General features: G+C 47.8%; 1 protein-coding gene across 3 annotated transcripts; it reads left to right on the plus strand.

Moving 5' to 3' along the window:
* Positions 1-87: 87 nt before the first annotated feature.
* CSTF2 (cleavage stimulation factor subunit 2) lies at positions 88-19,560 on the plus strand. 3 transcript variants are annotated; one of them, XM_044427249.1, is made up of 16 exons: positions 88-165; positions 319-594; positions 4,927-5,005; positions 5,723-5,892; positions 6,016-6,152; positions 6,937-7,056; positions 7,169-7,330; positions 9,311-9,434; positions 9,588-9,632; positions 11,698-11,757; positions 13,712-13,853; positions 15,194-15,363; positions 16,752-17,176; positions 18,218-18,343; positions 19,028-19,164; positions 19,365-19,560. In XM_044427249.1, the coding sequence occupies exons 2-15, from the start codon at positions 537-539 to the stop codon at positions 19,148-19,150; spliced, it is 1,941 nt and encodes a 646-aa protein (XP_044283184.1). In that variant the 5' UTR covers positions 88-165; positions 319-536; the 3' UTR covers positions 19,151-19,164; positions 19,365-19,560. The 3 variants fall into 3 exon arrangements, with proteins under 3 accessions (XP_044283184.1, XP_044283187.1, XP_044283186.1); XM_044427252.1 differs by lacking the exon at positions 11,698-11,757 and having other exon boundaries at positions 89-165; XM_044427251.1 differs by lacking the exon at positions 88-165 and having other exon boundaries at positions 196-594.
* The last annotated feature ends 2,342 nt before the right edge of the window (positions 19,561-21,902 follow it).

Here is a 21,902-nt window from a genome sequence, read left to right on the forward strand (position 1 = left end):
CCTAGGGCCGACATGTTTGCTGAGGGCAAAAGGCCCAGTGCGATTTTTCAAGCGGGTTTAGACGAACTTTGGCGGATGTTCTCGGAGCCCCCGTAACAGGCACCATGCCATGCATCTTGAAACAGAAAAAAGAACAGGCGACGCCCAGCATGCACCGGGCAGAGTGTAAGATCGCAGCGATTAGGGAAATCGCCCTCGCCGCAGAAAAAGTCGCTGCGAGTTTTGATGTATCGCTGCTTCGGGCGTTGCTTTATAATAGCGGGGAGGTTTGGAACTGGGGGAAGTAGTTCATAGCGTAACAGCAACTCCGTCTTCCAGGCTCTGACAAAGAGAAGAGGAAAGGAGAAAGAAAAAGGACGAGAAAACGAAAAAAGTGAAGTGCTACGGGAGGGAGTCTTGTTTCTGACCGTGAGGGAAAAGAAGTAGAACCGGAAGTAGAAAGGAAGCCCAGGAACGTTTACGCGCAGGACCGGAAGTAGCGGCGCGAGGAGCCGCCGAAGTGGCTGCTGCGAAGGAGCCGGAGAAGCAGCGGGAAGATGGCGGGGCTGTCGGTGCGGGACCCCGCGGTGGACCGGTCCTTGCGCTCCGTGTTCGGTGAGGGCGGAGAGGGAAGAGGGCCCCTCGCGTGCACGCGCGGCCCAGGGCTCGCGGCAGGAGGAGCGGGAAGAGCGGGGCGAGGGCTCCCGGCGCTTCTCCCTCCCGCGCCGCCGCCTGCTCGGGCTGCGCGGAGGCTCAACGCTCCGCTCTTGTCCCGCCGCTCCCTGCGGGACGCGGCGCGCGGGCTTGGGGTTGCCGCAGGGCAGGCGGAGCGGTGCCTGTGGGGGACCCGTGTCCCTTTGTATACTATCTTCTGTCTCTCGTGCCCAGCGCTTGCGAGAACGGTCTCAAAGGCCTTGTGTACAGAATTAGAAGGGTGAGCAAAAGCGATCCTTTCCAGACAAGATGCCATATTCATTTTTTGTAGCTTCAAAAAACGAAGAGATTTGTGGCACCTCAGAAGACTTACTGAATGCATCGTGGCGTGAGGTTTTGAGGCTCTGTTACACTTCACTAGGTGCATGAAGCGTTACACTTAGCTGTAGCTGAAAGAGATTTTGTAGCTTTCGGTGATTCAAGTAAAAGGAAAGGAAATATTTTTTTGCACAGCTCAGAGTGAAGTTGTTATTTGCTGCCATGTAGCGATGGTTGCTAAACTCGATCACTTTCAAACAGGGAGATGAGATGAGCCTGTGGAGAAGACTGGTGAGAATATTGGGCTGGAACTTGGGAGGTCTGAGTTTTTGGCCCCCACTTAGTCATGAAGTCCGCTGGGTGATTTTGAACCCATCACTGACTCAGCCCCACTTACTTCACAGAGTTGTGATAAAATGAAGGGGAGGAGGGGACCATGTAAATCACTTTGGGTTCCTTGCATGAAGAAAAAGAAAGGCTATAAAAGCAATGTCATAATAAAGCTGTTATTGGCTAGTAGTTGTGATAGCCATAACTCCACTTTCAGAAGCAGTAAGCCTGATGCACAAGTTGCTGGGGAACATGGGTCGGAGGGGTGCCGTTGCACTCGTGTCCTACTTGAGTACCTGTACCTAACCCAGTGGCAGCTGGCTGGACATTATGTAAACTGAATGGTGGACTAGACAGGCCTTTGGTCTGATTAAGCATGGCTTTTCTGTCTTTGAGGTGGGGATGGGGGAGAAGTAAACAGTCAAGTCAGGAGAAAAGGAAATGCAGACAGTACAGATAGTAACACTTGGTATTCACAGTCACTATTCACAATACAGTCGCTGATAGAGCAGACCTTGGTAACCTAGTAAACATTTATTGTTATACAGTATCCTCTTCAAGCCACAGGAGATAGCAGCAGATGAATTCGGAAGTTTGAAGCATGCATTAGCTAAAACAGCCATCCCCAACATACCCATGTTGGCTGGGGATAAAGAGAGTTCTAGTTTGCCATTCAGTGACACTTGTCCTCCATGGCCATGATTTTTATTGAGGAATCTATAATGGAATTCCAGCTAATCCCAGGATTCCCTCATTGTCAGTTTTAAAACCTCTTGTATGGAAAAAAACAAAGGAATTGAGGATCTTAAGTGATTAGTATCAATTCATGTTTTTCAAATCCCTCTTATCTCCTGTCTTAACAAATGCATCATCAGACATCTCTCGCCACAGATATTTTATATAGTAACACACAGTGGTCCAACAGTTGGGTATTGCCTTGTGTCTGTTGCTCATCTCTGGAGAATGGGGGTGCTAAATAAAACGCTTCAAAACTCTGTGCTCTGTCATTGCCTCTGTAAGCAGGGACTCTGAAGCTGACTGTGTTTGCACTGCTTCTAATGTGACAATAGCTTAAGGGCACAACCATGCATGTTGAGAGAGAGAGAGAGCAAAGGCCTTCAACTCCCAACATGCCCAGACCATCTTTACTAGCTGGGGCATGCTGGGAGTTGTAAGCCTTTTTCTTTCTTTCTAAACATGTATAGAATTGCACTCTTGATTTTAGTGTTAATTGCTTCTTTCATCTAAATTAGGAATGAGCAACTTGTGGCCCTCTAAGTGCTTTGGCTTACAACTCCAACAGCCCTACCCAGTGTATCTGATGGTGATGAATTAGAGGAGTTCTTGTCTGAACATCCAGAGTGCCCCAAGTTGCCTACCCTTAATTTAGATTAACTGGACCAACTAACGGTCTGTTAGTCGTCCCAAGTGTTTCCCGCAGCCACTTTGTGTTACTGCCTCACTACCTGCAGAACCAGTCCACATTTTACTACCTTTTTGTGGTCTGGGTGGCAATTTGGGGCCTGGAAGAACCATAAAAGATAGCAGCAAGTAGGTTAGACAAGGATGTTTTTGCCCAGGTGCCCTGACTGGGCTTCCAAAAAGCGGGACAAGATGGGCTAAATGAACTTTGGGTACAGATCCAGAAGGGCCCTCAAGGTTGCTAATCCTGTCACAGCCTTCCCCAACTGGTTGCTTATGGGATGTGAGGACTACATCTCTGCCAGCCCCAGTCAGCATGGCCAGTGGTTGGGAGTGATTGCCGTTGTAGTCCGAAACGTCTGGAAAGCACCACACTGGGGAAGGCTGCTCTGTTGCAGGCACACATGTGGAAAAACAAGCCCCCTTCACTGCAGCAGGGTTTATTGCATTGCATCCTGTGACCAAACCATCATGTCGACCTAGCACAAGGACTGTGAACTTGGTGGATGCTTGCTTACGCCCCTAGTCTGGGTAATAAGTAGAGAAATAATCACTTCTTCGAGGTGTGCTTGTAAAATAGCTGTCTGCAGACCACCTTTCCATTGCAATGAAAGGGAGTTTGACAACAGCTGCAAAGACAAAGTAAACTTCTACTGAAGACTGGCTGTAAACAAATGCAATTTCAGGGGCACCATCTTCAGCTTGACAACCCTCACTTTCCTACCTGCCAAATCATCTTAATCGCCTCCTTCGAAAACAAGGCATTGTTTCCGTTTTGACCAGCAAGGGTACCACCATGCAGAGACAAGGGAGATAAAATGTGCTTGTGTTGTTCTCTTGGTCTTTTAAGTGTGTTGTTTCTCAAAAAATGTGCTGCTACTTAAGACTGGTGTGCTACACCTTCACAGAAGTGCCTGGGGATGTAACTCATGCATATTAGTAGGAGCACAAATCTTGGTTCCTGCTGGTGGCTTCTGTAAAGCAGGAATGAACAACTGGTGGCCTGGATTTTCGTGGCCTGCATCTCCTTGCAGCATTAGCCAATGTAGCCAGTGGTGAGGGACAATGGTATTTGCCAGCTAAAACCTCTGGCGGGCCGCAAGTTGCGAAATGTTGAATTAGAGAAATGAATCCAGGAAACAACTGACTGGAGAGGAATGTTCCTCCTTCAAGTGTATGGCATACAGCCTTATTTAAGCTATGGGTGTTTTCGGCGGGGCGGGGGGGAGGCTTTGCACACACCTCTCTGTATGGATTTTGGGATTTTTGACCCTGTGTGAGTTTCATAAGCACAGTTCTGGTAATCCCTCTCAGTTCCAATCCCAGTATCACTATCTACCCTCACTCAGCAACCTGTGCAATAGATGCAGAGTAGAGAATATTCAGCACAGTATCAGGTTTTGCAGCCGATTCCTGGGGTTCTGGTAAAGTTAGGGCAGGAAAATTGTTTGTTTAGCCTTTTGATCTCTTATGAATGCATTCCCCTTTCCAGGATTCCTTGTGAGGTGATCTCCTTGTAGATAAACAGTTATTTGCTAGCTGTTTCCATAACATGGTGCTTCGAATCAAAACAGTGGGAAATCAGTGCGGAGCAGACCCCTCAAATGCCCCTTCTGGCTGGAGCCGGCTCTGCACCAAGAGCTTTGCCTGAAGTCATGCATGCAGGAGCGAGTCCAGCACAACACAGGGCTAAAGTTCTGCCCGAGTAAGCAAGCATAGGAGGTCCCTGTTGTGAGTTGTCTCGTCCAAAGCTATTCCATTGGTCTTAGTCTTTGGGTCAGGGAGTGCATTGTAGACCATCTCTATGCTGAAGTATGGCTACTTTTGAATACCACCTAAGAAGTGTGGGGGTTTCATTGTGGGGAAAAATGAGAGAGAGTCCTTCCCAGGCTCTGGAAACCATGACATGAAAGAAGTAGTTCTGTTTGCTAAAGGGTTTTGTTCATATTCTCATTCTGTTGCCCCTTAGCATCTTAAAATCCCTTTCTTTGTTGCCATCTTCTGCAGTATTTATCCAGCATGTTTCAACTGCTGAGTACAAGGTAATGTGTGTATTAAAAAAAAAAATAAAACAACTGTGTAACAAGTGTAAAATCAACAATGAAGCCAGCTCCATTTCAAAACTCCTGATTGAATAATTCTGCCATCACCTGTGTCTGAAAAGCTGTTTATTCCAGCGGTGCCTGCTGGTGCTGATGCTCCACACCTCTCTCTTTCATGCAGTGGGGAATATCCCTTATGAAGCTACAGAAGAGCAGTTAAAGGACATTTTTTCAGAGGTCGGCCCTGTCGTCAGTTTCCGGTGAGAAATGTCCCTGTTAAGATTTCCTGAATTGGGGAGCCTATTCCTAAAAGGTTGAAATAGTGGGTGAGAACAGTATGAGGCTTTGGAAAAGATTCAGAAGAATTGGGGAGGATTTTAGCTGAATTCTGGAACTCCTGCTTTGTGTGCAGGTGTTTCTTTCCAGTTTCTATTTCCAGCATCCCTTGTTAAAAAAACCAGGTAGCAAGGATGGGAAAAACCCCTGTGGGAGGACAGCAAGAGTACGGAGGCCAAATCCAATTCACTTGAGCTTCCAGTCTGACCCTAAGAGTTAAATGGATAACCCCCCCACCCCCCGCTTTCCCCAACCACCTATTGTTTGGTGGTTTTCTGGCTTGTCTGCAGTTTTTCCCCCATTCCAAAAGTTTGAAATGTCTCTCCTAAGATACAGTTATGGGCAATAAGCACTTTAAGCTACACCATGTCATGATTTGGCACTGCCCGCTTTGCCTTTAGCCCCACCATCCATTAGAACATAGCCTCCGAGAGGTCCTCTAATATGGATTTGGGGCTTCAGGCTGAAAGAGATTCTTCCCCCTTGGAGTGCATACCGCTGGGTTTGATGTATGTTTGTGGGTGTGGTATAAAGCATCTTCTTAATTAGGGCAATACAGGCAGTTAGCCTAACTGCTTTTTCTGCACCTCCATTGTCTCCCTGTATGTAACAGTTGTGGTTATCTGTGTTCTGCCAATCAGATTGGTATATGACAGAGAGACCGGCAAGCCCAAAGGCTATGGCTTCTGTGAGTATCAAGATCAGGAAACGGCACTCAGCGCCATGAGGAATCTAAACGGCCGCGAGTTCAGTGGGAGAGCACTACGTGTGGACAACGCAGCTAGTGAAAAGAACAAGGAAGAGCTAAAGAGTTGAGTCTGAATGCCTCGCAGCAGGTGGCAAGCAGAAGGCAGCAGCTGTAATCTGTTGCTGATGAGGGTGTATGTGCTGAGGCAAAAATCTCTGATTCTAAGGTTCTTCCTTTCTCTGTCAGGCCTGGGCACTGGGGCGCCCATCATAGAATCACCATACGGAGACCCTGTGAACCCTGAAGACGCTCCCGAGTCCATCAGCAGGGCTGTGGCCAGCCTTCCTCCTGAGCAGATGTTTGAATTAATGAAGCAGATGAAGGTTGGTGGACGACAGGCCAGCCTTGTCTTTGATCCTTTGCTTGCTTGCCGCTGCTGACCAGGAATTCCGTGCAGGCCGGTGCATGGGCTAGTAGAAGACGGAAAGAGCTCGCTTTCCACCCTCTGCCAGTCCACCCGATTTCTGTGCTAGTTGCAGAGGAAGGGGATCCCTTTGCTTTACGACCAGCACAGAAGGCAAAGCGGTGCATGAAGAAGAGAGTGAAATGCCAATCTGCTGTTTTCTTTCCTCACCTACTAAGAGGCTACTCATACTGGCCTCTATTTCTGAGGTGGTAGGAGGTTTTCTTTCTTTATAGCTGGCATGAGAAATTATGCTTCTTAGCCTCTTAACAGACTGCTAGAAGGGGGTGGGATAGTAATTGTTTGTGTTCAGTGTGCCTAATATATGAAAGCATCTGAGGCTCTTGGCTCAGTCCCTAATCCTTCCAGCTGAACGATCTGTGAGAAGGCTGGGGAAGGCCCTGCACTGAGACTGCAAGGAACCGCTGCAATGAGCTAGTCATGAGGAGAGTTAGATTCTAGTAGCTTACTGGACAGAAGGGGCAGGAGGAGTCCCTTCTACCCCCCCCCCCCCCCGTTCCGTAGTGGCTGGGCATGCTGCAGAGTCAGTGTACAGTCTTTTCACTATCCCCCCGCCCCCAAATGTTAGTGGTAAATTTGGTGGTGGAAGCTGCAGACAAGACTGGCAGGGGGATAATGCTGCCCACCCCTGTTCTAAAAGCTGGCGGATGACCATTTAGCTGTCCGCACCTCTCGCCCTCCAGCTGTGTGTCCAGAACAGCCCCCAAGAGGCACGAAGCATGCTGCTGCAGAACCCTCAGCTCGCCTACGCCCTGCTGCAGGCCCAGGTGGTGATGCGGATCGTGGACCCGGAGATCGCTTTGGTGCGCTTGCCCCCTCTCCTGCCTCGGGGTGTGGTTGGATGGGGGGACAGCGCCCTCTGCTTGGTACAGTTATGGTCTTGGCGCACTCACCTTCTGTCTTTCCTACCCCTAGAAAATTCTGCATCGGCAGACCACTGTCCCGTCTCTGATTCCAGGCAACCCACAAGCAGGTCCGGGGCCTGGACCAGGTGCTGGGCCAGGAGCGGGACCTGTCCCTGGTCCGAATGCACAGATGAACCAGCCAAATGTCCCCTCTTCTCAGCCACAACCAATTGTAAGAGGCTGTTGTCTAGGGCTGAATTGTTCCACTTGTTGCGTGTTCCTACTCTCTCCCTCTCTCTCTCTCTCTCTCTCTCTCTCTCTCTCTCTCTCTCTCTCTCTCTCCCTCCCTCCCTCCCTCCCTCCCTCCCTCCCTCTCTCTCTCTCTTGCCTGAAAGGATCTGCTGGTTGTCATAGATATTACGATTTGTGAATATTGAAGGGATATTCTTACTTACTTATACTTTAATGTGTACGTTTATTGGGTTAGATGAATTAGATATGATATTATAAACTAAAAAGCTCAAAGGTATTGTTACATTACTTTTCTACCACAGATAGAAACATGGTAAAGTTGTTGAGTATATTAGCATATCAGGAAAAAGTTAATAGAACACTCAAGAGTTTATGGGCATTTGGGAGGAAGGGTGGCCTCATGTCCCTCTGGTGTACATAGGGACACTGGAGTCTGTGTTCTGTTTTCCCAGCACAGAATGTTCTTGAGCATACAGAAGTGATGTGGACTCTCCAGAAACTTTAAATGTGAAAGCATTCCCATTTAAGCATGGGAAGGCATGTTCCAGAGAATTATCTGAAACATGCTAAATTATATAATTCTCTGGGGCATGAGAAAAGTTTCCAATGCAGGCTAAATGTGCGCTGATGGAAATTAGCTTATGCAAATTACCCTAATTTACATGGAGCAGTTTGCATTGGAAAGTGTTCTGTTTGCATTAAAAAAAATTTCTGATGCCCTAGTGATTTATTTTAGCATATTCATTTCATTTATAGCTAGTAAATGACAAAGCTAAAAACAAATAACCATGTTAACATTTTGTCCCAGTACACCAAAAGTATTTGAAAGATTAAAGGAAAAAAATTAAAGCTAACAACATGATTTAAACTTTATACCATATAGATTTTTAATCCTGGAATATTTGTAAAATCGTAAAGCCTGCACATGTGTTTCCCTTCTATTGTTTTAAAATTAGGAAAGAATCAGTTGTACTGAAAACCATTGAGAGATGGGAATAGCAATTCTGTAGCCCATGTACAGTTTTGAGAGAGTGATAAGATTTGTTGGACTCCCAGTTCCAACTCAGAGCCAGGGATCCATGTAGAAAGTACCACAGCGGCTGCTTCTCTACGGTTATGACAGCAGCCTTGGAGAAGGAGTAAAGGGGGCATTCGGGGAGAGAGAAGAGAGCCAGCATATGCTGTATCTTGGTGCTGCTCCAACTTCCTTCCCCAGCTGAAGCACTGCAAAAAGCCGGCCATCTTGCTGACTTGCAGGGTGGAAGGAGCGGGGAGACGCAGGTGGCTCTGCCACTTCTGCCGCCCTGCATAGGATGCCTGCATCAAGCTTGGAGGCTCATGGGTATCTCAGTTGGATTGCACCCTAATAAATGTTAGCCGCACGATACCGACAGGTTTGCATAATACTGTATTTGCAGCTGGCCCTGCTCATGGTTGCTAATGAACCGCATTTCAAGAAAAAGAACTCCTAGGAAAAAAATTCGAACAGATCACTGATAAATAGCATGTTACTTGTCACGGGCGGTTCTTGGGAATTTGGGGAATCTTTCTGCATATGGATCTCTCGAAGCAGAGAGGTACACGCGGTTACTTGGGGCATGGAAATGAATCAGCCTTCTCACCACCACTGTTGCCAGCTGCAATTGCTCTTTGTCCTCTTTTTCATCTCTGCTGCTGCTGGCTTGACAGGGAGAGAGCAAACGGGCAGAGGGTCCTCCTCTGCGCCTCCACTGCCTGGGCCAGAATGAGAGAGAGGAGAACAAGCAGATCATGATGGTGAAGAGGAAGAGCAACCCCAAGGGGTCTTCTCAGTGGGCCCCCTCTGGGTTACAGGCACTTGGCAGGTGTTCTACCATGCCTCTCCCTGACACCGTCTTGTGCAGGGGCTGCATTAAGGTTTTGGTGCAGAGTGGCGTCCGGTCTTTCCCACCCTGACGGCTTGCTTCCTTTCTCTGAGCAGGGGGGCATGCATGTGAATGGAGCCCCTCCCCTGATGCAGCCACCCATGCAAGGAGGCGTGCCAGCGCCAGGCCAGATGCCTACCTCCGTGCCCGGCCCTGGCCCCGGCCCCCTGGCTCCAGGAGGTGAGTTTGCCAGCGTGGATCCGTATGGTTCTTTGAGCATGTGCCCCAAACGTGTCAGCCGTAGACATTGGCTTGAGGCTGTGCAAGGCTCCTGGGTCCCCTGTTGTTTCCCGTGCTCGAGAAAAACATCACCATGGCCTTTTTCCTCCACAGGTGGCATGCCAGGTGGTGGCCCAATGCTCTTGGAACGTGGGCAAGGTAAATGGAATGCTCAGTAATTTCTGGTGACGCAGCAGGTACCTAGGAGACTTCCCGTGCTGGGGCGCTGACACTTGTGGTGGTGAGGGTGTCCTGACTGGGGGATCCCCTGAGAAAATAAAGCCTCCCACCACACAACTAGCTAATGGCGTCTGACGCTCTCCCAGGCTCCCTGTAACTCTGTCCCTCCGTTTCTCTTTGCGCTTAGTGGACAATGAGAGTGCGGCTTTCCCCAGTAATGCTCCATCAGGTACTTTGCATGCACTGCAGAAAACAGGAACAAACCACCCCTTGGTTGGGCTCCACGGTCTGGTTGGGTAGCACTTGAGCTGCGTTCCGCCTGCTTTCTTTAGTTTAGCCAGCAGAGGGTGTCACCACCCCTTGAAACGCGCTTTCATTTTAATTTCGCGCAAGGTAACTGGGGCTTGCTTTGTTCTAGTGATGGAGGCCAAGGAGGTGTGTGTCTGGAGATGTTGCTGCATGTTTTTCCACCCAGTTGCACTGAAATGCATCTCTAGTTCTGCCCAGGAGCAAAACCCTTCAAAATTTGCTTGCCAGATTAAGCCAAAGTCCCATTTCCCCCCTTAGGCCCTGAGAACAGATACCTGGGAAGCAGGACATGATGCTGATGGCCATCATATGCAAACACAGATGTCTTGATGTATTTATTTAGCTTTCTCCCCTGCCCGTTCTCCGAGGGCGATTTGCAGAGTTGCTGTTAGCCTTTATTTATTCTCAATAATAGCTTACTGAGAAAGAGGAACTTGCAGCCTAATCCTGTGCATGCTTACCCCATAGGAAGCCCCACTGAGTTTGGCGTGGCTTGGTCTTCAGCAACTAAGCTAAGAAATGCAGCCTTAGTGAGTTTCATTGCTGAGCGGGGGTTTGCATCTGGGTCATTCACATCTCTGTTGTCATACCCCAAATGTCTCCAGGCACATTAGGTGTGGGGCCCTGGTCTGTTTTCATTGCAGTTGTTGTGTTGTTATTGTGTTGTGTTTGGGGAGGGGAGGAGAGTCTTCTATGGACTGTGTCCTTAAAGCAGGGGTAGAGACAAGATCATACTGGTAGGTCTCTGGGCAATTTGCCACAGACCAGCACTGGTTTCTGACTTCCAGTAGTTCAACATCAACAGCCACAAAATCACCCCCTTCTGGTACCCTGTACTATAAACATCTTCCTGGGATCAGAATTGGTCGATTGCAGGGGTGGGCAAGTTGTGGTCCTCCAGAGGTTTTGGCCTACTGCTCCCAAGAACCCTGGCCAGCATAGGGGTGACAGGTGTTATAGGCCAAAACCTCTGGAGTGCCATAACTTGCCCATCCCAGTTTTAATTCTGTGTGTAAGTTACCTGCACCACTTTTTGCTTTTGAAGATCTTAGGATTCTAGTAAAGGCAAAGCAGCAAATTAGAGCCTGCAGGGTTGAAGTTTGCTCACCCCTTCTTTAAAATGGCTTAAATAGGAAACTGGTGCTATGCAGTGGCTACTGCAGCCTTCGCCAAGTGTCACCCTCCAGATGTGTCCCTACAGTCCAGATGCCACCACAGAGAGGATCCCACCCTTGGAAGCTCCCCATCTTCCAAAGAGAAAGAGTCCTTCAGACCTCCATAGACAATCTTAATACTTAGGTTGGTTCAAATGGGAGGAGGCTGTCCTTCAGATGTCATCGTTCCATGCCATTTGGGGCTTTACACGGCGAAAAGCAGCTCTTTAAATTGTGCCTTCAGCTAAAAGATGCTGGTATTTTGGCTCCACCTCTGTGACTTTGACCCCGCCGCTTTAGAACATGGCCTCCCAATAACTTTTCTGAAGTGGAAATTGGCCCTCGGGTGGATCCACTGGTTTTTGTGTCGGAGGTCAAGATAAACTCCTAATGAAATTCTAGGTTGAAGTTGATGGAATCATATTCTGAAGGAAAGCTAACTCCTGTTCCTTGTTGAGCTGGGGAAGCTTCTGCAGAGATGAGCGGAAGGAAGGGATGCTCTAGCCAGGTGTGCGTGAGTGTGTGAAGTGCATCTCCTGATGTGACTGGTCTTTCTCCCTCTCTTCCTGCTGCTCGGTCAGGGAACCTGCAGCTCTCTCCCGTGGGACCTGCCAGGCCTGCCTCTATTGAGCGAGTTCAAGGTACCTATTGCTGCTGTTGGACCTATGCCTTGCCCTTGCTGCTCAGTGTGGGAAGTGTGAGATACGGTACCCTGTCTCCCACTGCTGCTTAGGAATGCAAGGCTCCGTAGCTTGGCAGATGAAGTGGAAGACAAAATGTGTGGGCAGGAACTGGAAGGGAAGCGAAGAAGGAACGCTTTTCTGCGTGCAGGAATTGTCTGTGGCCAGCTGTCCCGAGAGGAGGTGCTTCATGGTAGATGAACAAGATCATTTGCTAGCTTTTGGCTGCCTCCTGCTAGCCAAGCTCTTAGCCAAGATCAGGGCCTCATCTCTCGAGACATTTTTGTGTCTGGCTACCATTATGGAGCCAAAAGCTTTTGAAGCTAATCCGAAGTGTATGAAGCTGTACTTGTGTATCCTGACTTCCTCTTAAGCCTTACTCCATGCCTTCCCACGTCCTGTTGTTCTCTCCCCACTTTAATGTTAACATTTGAATTGTGAACTCCTTGAGGCAGGAACCTATGCCTTGTCATCTTTTCTTTTCCTTGTTTCATTTCTTTTCTTTCGGTTTCAGTCAGTTTTCATTTATTTCTTTACTATGTACATTGTTGGTGCCATGTGATTAATAGGACACCAGACTTAATGATGTGGGCCGTTCTGGAAATTTTTTAATCTGTACCATTTTAGTTTGCATAAGAACATTTTCTGAAGCCCTAAAATAGGGATAAGCAGAAAGTAGATATCCAGAAAGTAAATATTTATTTATTTATGTATTTCTTTATTACATTATTTATTTAAAACTTTTCTAGACTGTCCCTTACCCCATAGTCTCGGAACAGTTGAACAATAAGACAAAATAGAATAAAACACAGCGTCCTAATGTAATAGATGCTGTAGGTATCTCAGAAGCCCATGCCTGTGTGGCCAATGGTTAGGAATGCCGGTAAGACGAAAATGAGAATGATCAAATTTAGAGGGGGAAGGGGTAGGGTTAAATGTGATTTTTTCATCCCTGAACACCCCCCCCCCCAATATTTGGACTGAAATATTTGATGACAAGTTAAGGCAAACTTAATGAGATGTAAATGTTATATATAGATTTTTTTAAATACTTGAAAAAAATAAGAATGAGAATTGATTTATTTTATTTGTACTGCTACCTTTCTCTCACAACTTGGCACATAAGGCAGCTTTGTACTTCCCATACATTCTTTAAATTTCAGTAATAAACCAGAAGTAATAAATACATAAATATTGAGGACAGCACATGAATAAATTCAGCAGCCCAAAGAACTTGGCCTGCTGCACTTACAAGTGCTCAGCGGTAACTGTGAAATGCCGCATTTGCCTCCCTGCATTTGCACGCAGCATCCATTCGTTGTTGCTTAGGGACTCATGCAATACAAAATGTTCTAGGGACGTTCTGAGGAGAATTTCTGTGGGACCTGCTGCACAGAATCAACACTTGAGAATCTCTCTGGAAGAGCAGCATGCATTTAAATCAATAACTTAAAACGTATGCCACTAAGACGGGTGTGCATACATACACATCATAACTTTCTCTTTCAAACACACGCAGGTAGAACCTTGGTCCTTGTCAGTTGCTGTTTGCATGAATTTTAAAGGGACTTGTCATCCCCTCCAAGGTGATGTGGTAGCCATGTTGTCTCTTATTCTGTATTAAAGTGCAGCACATCTTGCAAGAAGCATCCCCAGCTCCTGCCTTTTGTGTGTGTGTTCTGCTTTACTTGATTCTGTCTCTCCCTGAGCAGACGGACCGTGGCCTCGTGGGGGAAGAGAGCACTGGAGCCAGCATTTTCGGTCTAGCCACTCTGTGGCTTCATCCTAATGCCTGCTGTTGCCCAGTAAAGCGGGTGCAAAAGGAACGTACTTCCACCTCAGTGGTGATAACCTGTTGGTTTTCCTGACATTTCTTCCTGAAGCTCTTATGGCCTTGTTTTTGCCTTCCTGACAGTGCCCATGCCAGACCCACGGGCTCCCATGCAGCGTGGGCCAATGCCAGCTAGCGGGCCACCCCCTCGAGGCCTTCTGGGAGATGCCCCCAATGACCCCCGTGGAGGGACTTTACTCTCAGTCACCGGAGAAGTGGAGCCCAGGTAAGCAGAATGGAGCAGAGTCTGTGCAGCTGCAGGTTCCACCTGGCAGAGCCAGAGTCCTTGCAGTGAGTCTGAAAATACACGTGGGGGGCAAGGTGTGTCTTCCTCCTCCTCCCTCTTCCCCTCTTTGTTGCAGGAGTGAGGTGGCAGCGTCATCTTAGTGTGGTCCAATCTTAGTGTGGCCTCTTTCTTGCTCAGTGCAGCTGTGTCTCCAGACTGTGCCACTTGTCACTCAAGTGAGGGCTGACATGCTCTTCAGCTGCCATGCTTGGCCCATCAGGAGTGGTGCCAAAGAGTCAGAGCAAGGAACTGAGTTGTTGATCCAGCTAAAACGTACTCCAAACAGGGAAGCCTGGAAGCAGAGGCCTACCCCGAACCGGAAGGTTTCAGCTTTGTATTTAAGCTCTCTCCCGGTAGTCAGCAGTGCCATGCAGGTGATTGACCAGGCTGGCAGAGGAGGGTGGAGCACCCCATCCCTCCCCTGTAGCCAAGTGGGCTGCCGGAGCAGGCAGTCCCACTTTTCCACACCCAGCAGCTGACGGCTGCAAGGTGAGCAGAGCACAGATGTCAGACATCCTTCTGCCAGAATTCCTAGCAGACTAATGGACATATTTGCAGGTCAATCATTTTCAGGGGCTGGCAGGCCCAGTTCAAAGCCTGGAAATAATTAATTGTCCTGGGAGGGGCTCCAAACTGCAGCGCTGGTGGCTTGCGGTCTGGGGCAGCCCAACACAGAGCAGAGGGATCCCATTTCTAGCTGCAGTGCTTCTTAGCAGAGGTGTCTAGATGGCGTCACCAAGAGCGGAAGCAGAGCCATTCCCGCAGTTGAATCCTTTCCCACAAATGAAGCATAAAGTAGCTTGTTGGGTGCCTGGCTGCCGGAGCGCTCTTCCACCCAAAGTGCAGGATGTCGGTTTAGTTTTTGCATGGAAGTATGTTGTGTAATACGAGTTTCCTCCAGTTGCTTGGAATGGTAAGTCCAGACACAGATTTTTATTTGCTTATGTATTAAATTTATACCCCACCTTTCTCCTGCAAGGATCCCTAGATGGCTTACGGAACCATTCCCTTCCTCCTCTCATTTAATCCTCAGTACAACCCTGTGAGGTGGCCTAGGCTGAGAGTCAGCATTTGGCCCAGCATCACACAGTGAACTTCATGGCTGACTGAGGACTAGAACGTGGATCTCCCCAGCCCCAGTCCAGTGCTTTAATCACTTCACCACACTGGCCCTCAGTGTGTCACATTCAGTAAACTAGATTGGCTGGCTGGGATGACTGGATGTGGGTTTCATCCTGGGGTCCGACAACTTTCTCTCTTCTCTCTTCCCCCATCTGCAGAGGCTACCTTGGACCACCCCACCAGGGGCCACCGCACCAGGGACCTCCCATGCACCATATCCCTGGCCATGACAGCCGTGGGATACCCCCCCACGAAATGAGAGGCGGGCCAATGGGAGAGCCCAGACCCTTGATGGGAGAGCCTCGGGGACCCTTGATGGATGGCCGAGGTAAGCGCAGGTATCAGCCAAGCAAAACTAAACACAGTAGTGCAGAAAGCGTAAACCACAGCAGGGGAAGCGATCCTTCAGGGAATTGTTCATCTTTTAAAAAATACAAATAAGGAGTTAAGATTAATGACAGTGTTGAAATATCTTTTCTTCATACACATAAGATAGTATGATATAAGAGGCAAACATTTTACAAAAGAAATATACAAAATGATATATTGTTTTATGTATACAGTATGTATATATTGTTTGTATGTATGTACAAAAATAGAAATGTTTAAAACAAAATTGTACCCCTCTCCAAAAGTAAAAGGAAGTAGGTAAGTATGTGATGTATTTTTATCCCATTCCTCAGCCCAAAGGACTCCCAAAGCAGCTTATGTGTGATTTATAAAATGAGACATTCTTTGTTCATAGACTTAGAAACTTAAAAGACACAATACATGAGAAAAAATGGAAGGGAAGAGTTAAAAATGAAGTAGCCTGATAGAATGGCCTCTCTCCTCTCTGTTTATACAGCCCTCTGAAATAGGTACAGTGAAAGTAAAAAACTTTTAAAAAGTCTCCCTATTAAGGAACCATAGAGCCCGGAAAATCAAGCCTAAAATCTTTAAAAAAGAGAGAGAGAGAGAGAGAGAGAGAGAGAGAGAGAGATAAGCATATTTGAACTCTCTGTAACTGCCTGAACTCAAAATACAGTAAAGTTAACCAGTCTGTATAGCCTATCTAGACATAATGCATGTCAAGCCATTTTAAAAGATGTAAACGTACCCACTGACAAAGGGAATTGTTATTCCTATTATGTATGTATGTATGTATTTATTTATTTATTTATTTGGGAGATTTCTAGCCTGTCCAATCACTATGCATCCCTGGACGGCTTACAAACAAAGCCATTATTGTAATTGCTGTCTCTGCTACCATCTCTGTCTATTACAAGTCTTGGTGGGGTAGATATATGCCAGATTATACAGGGGTTCCACTTCAAACGGTGCCTATCTAGGCCTGGAATTCTGCACTTCTGAACTTCATGACATTGGAGAATAACAATTCATTACTATTGTTAATAGTTTACTCCCAAGTATAGGTACAAAACAAGTGGCAACATTTCCCGCCACCTTCCTGATTCCTCCTCTTACCTTCACGCCAGTCTTTGTTACAGATTCTGCGTGTCCTGCAAAAACCCAGCTATCAGGTTTAAGTGAAAGCAAACAAATTGAATGTGCTCAGAATTAAGGAAATGAGAATCATGCGACAGAGAGCCAGTCTTCGATCTGGAAGGACTGGGTAGTAATCCTGAGTTCTTTGTATGATCTCAGTGAGGTAACTTCCAGTTGTGTTTCTCTAACTATAGAATGGACTGCAAGTTGTGTTTGTTTCCAACACAGGTGGGAGAGATCCAAGGGGCATGGAACCCAGAGGCATGGAACCCAGAGGCATGGAACCCAGAGTGATGGATGCCAGGGGCATGGAGCCACGGGGCATGGAGCCACGAGGCATGGAGCCCAGAGTGATGGAACCTCGTGGCATGGAACCTCGGGGCATGGAGCCCCCTCGGGGCATGGAGCCCAGGGGGATGGAGCCCCCTCGAGGCATGGAGCCCCGAGGGATGGAGCCCCCTCGGGGAATGGAGCCCCGAGGGATGGAACCGCCAAGGGGCATGGACACACGAGGCATGGAGCCCCGGGGCCTGGAATCCAGAGTCCTGGAACCAAGGGGGCCCGGCCCCAGCCCCAGAGGTCCCATGAGTGGAGGAATGCAAGGCCCTGGGCCTCTTAGCATGGGAGCAGCTGGCCCTCAGGGGCCTCGGCAGGTGAGTGAACCTCCTCCTCAGGATTGCATTTCCCCCAAGGGCCTCTAGCGCAGACCCTTGAGCAGCGTTTGCAGAGCCCTGCTGGTCCTGCCAAGAGCACTGGTGGGATGATTCTCACTGGTTCCTGTGAGAGATTGGCACGCCTGGTGCGGCCTCTGCTAGAGAATGGCAAGTGTGCCTCAGGTCCCTGTCCCTCATGGTACCGAGATCGAAGCTCAGCTGGAGGAGACACCATTCTTTCAGGTGGGGTGGTGACCGTAGAAACTTCATATCCTTGCCTGTGGGCCAGCCTTGTGTCTTCTTTTATCTTGGCTTCCTGGTATTCTACCCAGCTTTTGCCAGGCATTAGCCTGTGTGGTGTGGTGGTTGGCGTTGGAATGGGGACTGGGGAGATCGGGGTTCTTGTCCCTTCTCAGCCTGGAAGCTCACTTGGGTGACTTTCGGCCAGTGACCCACTCTCAACCTAACCTGCTTCACCAGTGGCTGTTACGAAGATAGAATGGAGCTATGTAAGCCCCAAGAGGAAAAAAAGGCAAGGTATAAGTGCAACACAACAATAACAACAGCAGTGGGAATAGCACTAAAACCCTAGTTATCCTGTTCAAGTAAGGAGCTGGGAAAAACACTGATCAGAGAGTCAGGCGGGACGGAATGACTAATTTCATTCAACACTGAGATCAGAAATTAAATTGGCTGGATTTAGCAGATTGCTGCTGCTCCTGGGATAACTGGCAAAATTCTCTCATCAATTCTGTATAAATGGTTCCCTTGCAATTGCTGGCTTCCCCTTGGTAGTGCTGCCAAAAGAAAGCTCAGGCTTGTGTTTCACGTGTATGGAAGAGCGCCTGCATGCACGGGCCCATGGCACCACCTAGCGTGCCCTCCAGGGCCAAAGAACCCACATGACTGCCTTGAGAGTGCAGGGCTAACGCAGCAGTCGCTTCTGGAGCTATTTGCAGACGCCGTGGGCATGTAGGCAGTTGCATCTACTTGATGGGAGGGGGACAATAAAGTTGACTAGGTCTCCTTTAACATCCACAGGTTCCAAACATGCCTGGAACAGCAATGCAGGCTGGAGGCATTCCTGGAGCAAGTGTACAAGCAGCTGCCCAGCCTGGGGGTTTTAGCCCTGGCCAAAACCAAGTAACACCCCAGGATCATGAAAAGGTAAGAAAGGCCTTGTTATGGAGGGTGTTCTTGGCATTCCTTTGGCTACAGCGACCTTCCCCAGCCTGGTGACCCCCACCAGACTGGAGAAGGCTGGGAGCAGTCAGGACCGGAGTCTGGGGCTCGAACTTCTGGTTCAGGTTGACCTGTGGTGTGGTGTGGGAGAGCATCCCTGACAGATCCTTCCAGGAAAATCTGCTTTAAGCGTCCTCTGTTCTGCTTTAGCATGTAATATGCTGGTCTTGGTGGTTTGCTATTGTTCTAGCGCATCATTTTTATTGTTGCTTGATTTCTATGGTCACTTTTTTGTGCTGATTGTTAGTCACCCTCAGTGTGAAACTAGGTAGGGTAGGAGTTCTTAAATGCAATCGCAAATAAATGGACTGGGATTTTCCCTACTGATTTCAGTGAGAACATCTCAGTTAACCATGACTGTGGTTAACACTCTCCACCTTTTACTTTGGGCTGAATTGGTCTACAGCAATGCATCCCATATATGGATGAGCAGGCAGAAGAAATAAGAAGCCAGAAGTGTTCAAAGGAGAAAACTTCTGAAACATCCAAGGAAAGGGAACATTCTAGAGGACTGGATGTTCTGTACAGAAGACCATTTGTTTTTCAGACTTTTTAAAAATCCATTGAAACCTGGATGCATCTGTACCGTTTTCTTCCATCTCTTCCTAGGCTGCGCTCATCATGCAGGTCCTCCAACTGACAGCAGACCAGATAGCTATGTTGCCCCCAGAGCAAAGGCAGAGCATTCTGATCCTGAAAGAGCAGATACAGAAGTCCACCGGTGCCCCATGATCTGCATTCTTTGGGTAACATGCAAGCGAAGAGGATGGTGAAATTGCAGTCAGCTCTGTGCAATAGCATCAGATCTTTCCAAGCCCAGCTGGAGAGGGGGGACATTTGCTTCTGTCTGGGCTCCCAGTTAGTTAGCTTGCTGATTCGTTCTCTGCAAGGAACTGAGGTCAGGTGGCCCATCTCTCTTCTTAATGGTGTCCCCTTGTTTTCTTAGGTTGGACAGTCCTCTGAAGGAATTCAGCTCCTTGGAGATAGCACTGAAGGCAGCTTACATGCCCTTTCCTTGTCTGAGCCACAACAGCAGCAAGGGGAAGGTTCTCCCTTTCCCCCAGCCCAGATTGTTCATTTTCATTCTCCCCTCATTTTGTTCCTCCTCATGTTTCAAATAAAACTATCTTGGATTGAGTAAACCACTGCAGCATGAATCTGCCTTATACTACCTGGCTTCTTCTCTCTCTGGGCGAAGTTCAGCTGAGATGCCTGGGGGCATTCCCTGCCAGTGTTTACATTTCCTTTAAAAATTCCTTTAGATTGAAATTCTCCTGTTGCCTAATCACAAAAGGCAAAAGTTGCCCCAGGCAAGAAGCTTACTGCACTTTGGAAGGTGAGTTTAAGGGCATAAGGAGAGCTGTGCTCAATTGAACAATAGGCCTGCCTGCTCCAGCATCCTCTTCCCACAGTGTCCGAACAGATACCAAGGGAAATCCTCCTGGAGCCTAGCCATGAGCAGAATCTAGCACCCTCCTGTTGTGTAAACGGTGCTTGATCAAGAGGAAAATCAAGAGGGAAATCCGGGAGAAGGACAAGATGATGTCGGTGGTATATTTGTTTCTTCAGTATAGTTGCCAGCCAGCATGTAGCACCAGAAGGTCTCTTGTGAGTACATAAATTGGATCTGAAAGTCCTGTTGTGGCTTTAAACCGCGCACTTCCTTTGCACGAAAGTGCTTGAAGGCCTGCCTCGCCCAGCATTCTGTTCCCGCAGTGGCCAACCAAGTACCTGTGGGAAGCCCTGGAACAGGACACGAGTGCAGCAGTGCCCTTCTGTTCATCGTCTCCACCAGCCGGCACTGGGAGACATACTGCCTCCTCCTGGAGCAAAGGGAGATGCGCCAGAACTAGTAGCCATCAATAGCCTTCTCGGCCATCAAGTTGCCTAACCTCTTTTTAAATCCCTCCAAGTTGGTTGCCCTTGCTGCGTTTTGTGAAAGTGAACGCCATGGCTGAAATTTCCACAGCCACTAAGCACGCTGCACTGTGCACCCTCCCCGCCTTAATGCGTATCGAGAGGAGCGCATTTGCAGCTGTATGGTGCAACTGTTTCTCCCACATGCGAGCCTCTCAGTTGGATGCAACATGGTGCAGAGCTGTGGGCGTCCACTGCCCCCTGCCACACAGGGACATGCGGAGGGTTACATAGGATGGGGGTGTGCATCTGTAGATCCCATACCTGCCCATCCAAGATCTGGGCAACTTATCCTCTCCTGTTATGTAGCAGATTAGGTATATGAGGCGTACTGTCATGCCCCCTCTGCAGGACTCCCTCTTCAGAAGATGATCAGGTACTCCCAGATCAAATTATTACCCATGTCTGGGGACCTTGAGGTAGATCAGGGAGCTCTTGGGCCCTTTGGAAAGACCCCAACCTTCAACATAGGATTAACCCCCTCCAAGTCTTGGAGGAAGGCACTGGCCCCCTGGAAACGCAAGGTTCTAAAAGTTCAGCTTCAGTTAGCTGCCTGATACAGAAGGGCCCACTTAAGGAAATGGGATTCCTCACAAGTAAATATTTACTCATGACCAAGAATAGACTTACTCAGAGCTTGTTAACTTGCAGGGTGTGGTATCCAATATCTGACTTCATTATCAATAGATTGGGTATTATTCAATCTCCTTTTATAGTTCAGGTGTATTTCTTTCTGGGAAAGTCCTCAGTGCAGTTTCTGGCAAACAGACTAAAAGTATTTGCCAGTCCTTGTGCAGGTGCAAGAAAAGCACAGAAAAAGAAACTGCCCCAGAATCTCTACTGCAGATTTTTTCTTCATTCTCAAAGTAATTGTCTAATCCTGGTCATAGTGAAGGTAGGTTTGCCAATTAGTTTTGGTGATTTGTGCCTTAGATTAACTCTAGTCATGTTAATAGTTCATCTATCTCCCAGTATAGATGAACGATTATAGTTCATCTATCTTACATACTAATTGGTTCTATTAAGCACATCTCTAACCCATATGTAGAGAACAAGATTGCCTTCCTGGGAAGGTTTGTTCAAATGGCATGCTTTTAGTGCTGGAATAGTCAACAGCCATTAGGTAAACCCATTATGTGGAGGGGGAAATAACCAGTTGAAAAGCTGCTAAAGGTACGTGCCTGTGCATGTTTAGACAGAAAAATGTCTTAATTTTTTAAAAATTACTTTTTCATGTAAAATGTAACCAAAAATACAACTAAAATAAAAACATAAAAAACAAGCAATTAAAATAATTCTTAAAAATACTGTGCTCACCAGGACCATAGGATATGCGTTACACATATAAAAACTCACTCAAACATCATTTCAGGACATTTCCCCCTTCAAGAATGGCAGTGATTCTTTTGATGGCTCAGATCCTTTCCCTTTTTTAAACACCATACTCAATAGAATCAGAATAGAAGAGTTGGAAGGGGCCACGAAGGCCATCAAGTCCAACCCCCTGCTGTTGCAGGACACTACATTATACCATCCCACTCAGATGGCTGTCCAGGTTTTTTGAATG

This window comes from Varanus komodoensis, unplaced genomic scaffold, assembly GCF_004798865.1.
Source record: "Varanus komodoensis strain SLA01 unplaced genomic scaffold, ASM479886v1 scaffold18_3, whole genome shotgun sequence".
Taxonomy (NCBI): Eukaryota; Metazoa; Chordata; class Lepidosauria; order Squamata; family Varanidae; genus Varanus; species Varanus komodoensis.

Coding starts and splice junctions, on each gene's coding strand:
- CSTF2 (XM_044427249.1), top strand. CDS start 537: ATGGCGGGGCTGTCGGTGCGGGACCCCGCGGTGGACCGGTCCTTGCGC. Junction 15,364..16,751: donor ACCCTTGATGGATGGCCGAG/GTAAGCGCAGGT, acceptor TTTCCAACACAG/GTGGGAGAGATCCAAGGGGC. Junction 18,344..19,027: donor CACCCCAGGATCATGAAAAG/GTAAGAAAGGCC, acceptor ATCTCTTCCTAG/GCTGCGCTCATCATGCAGGT.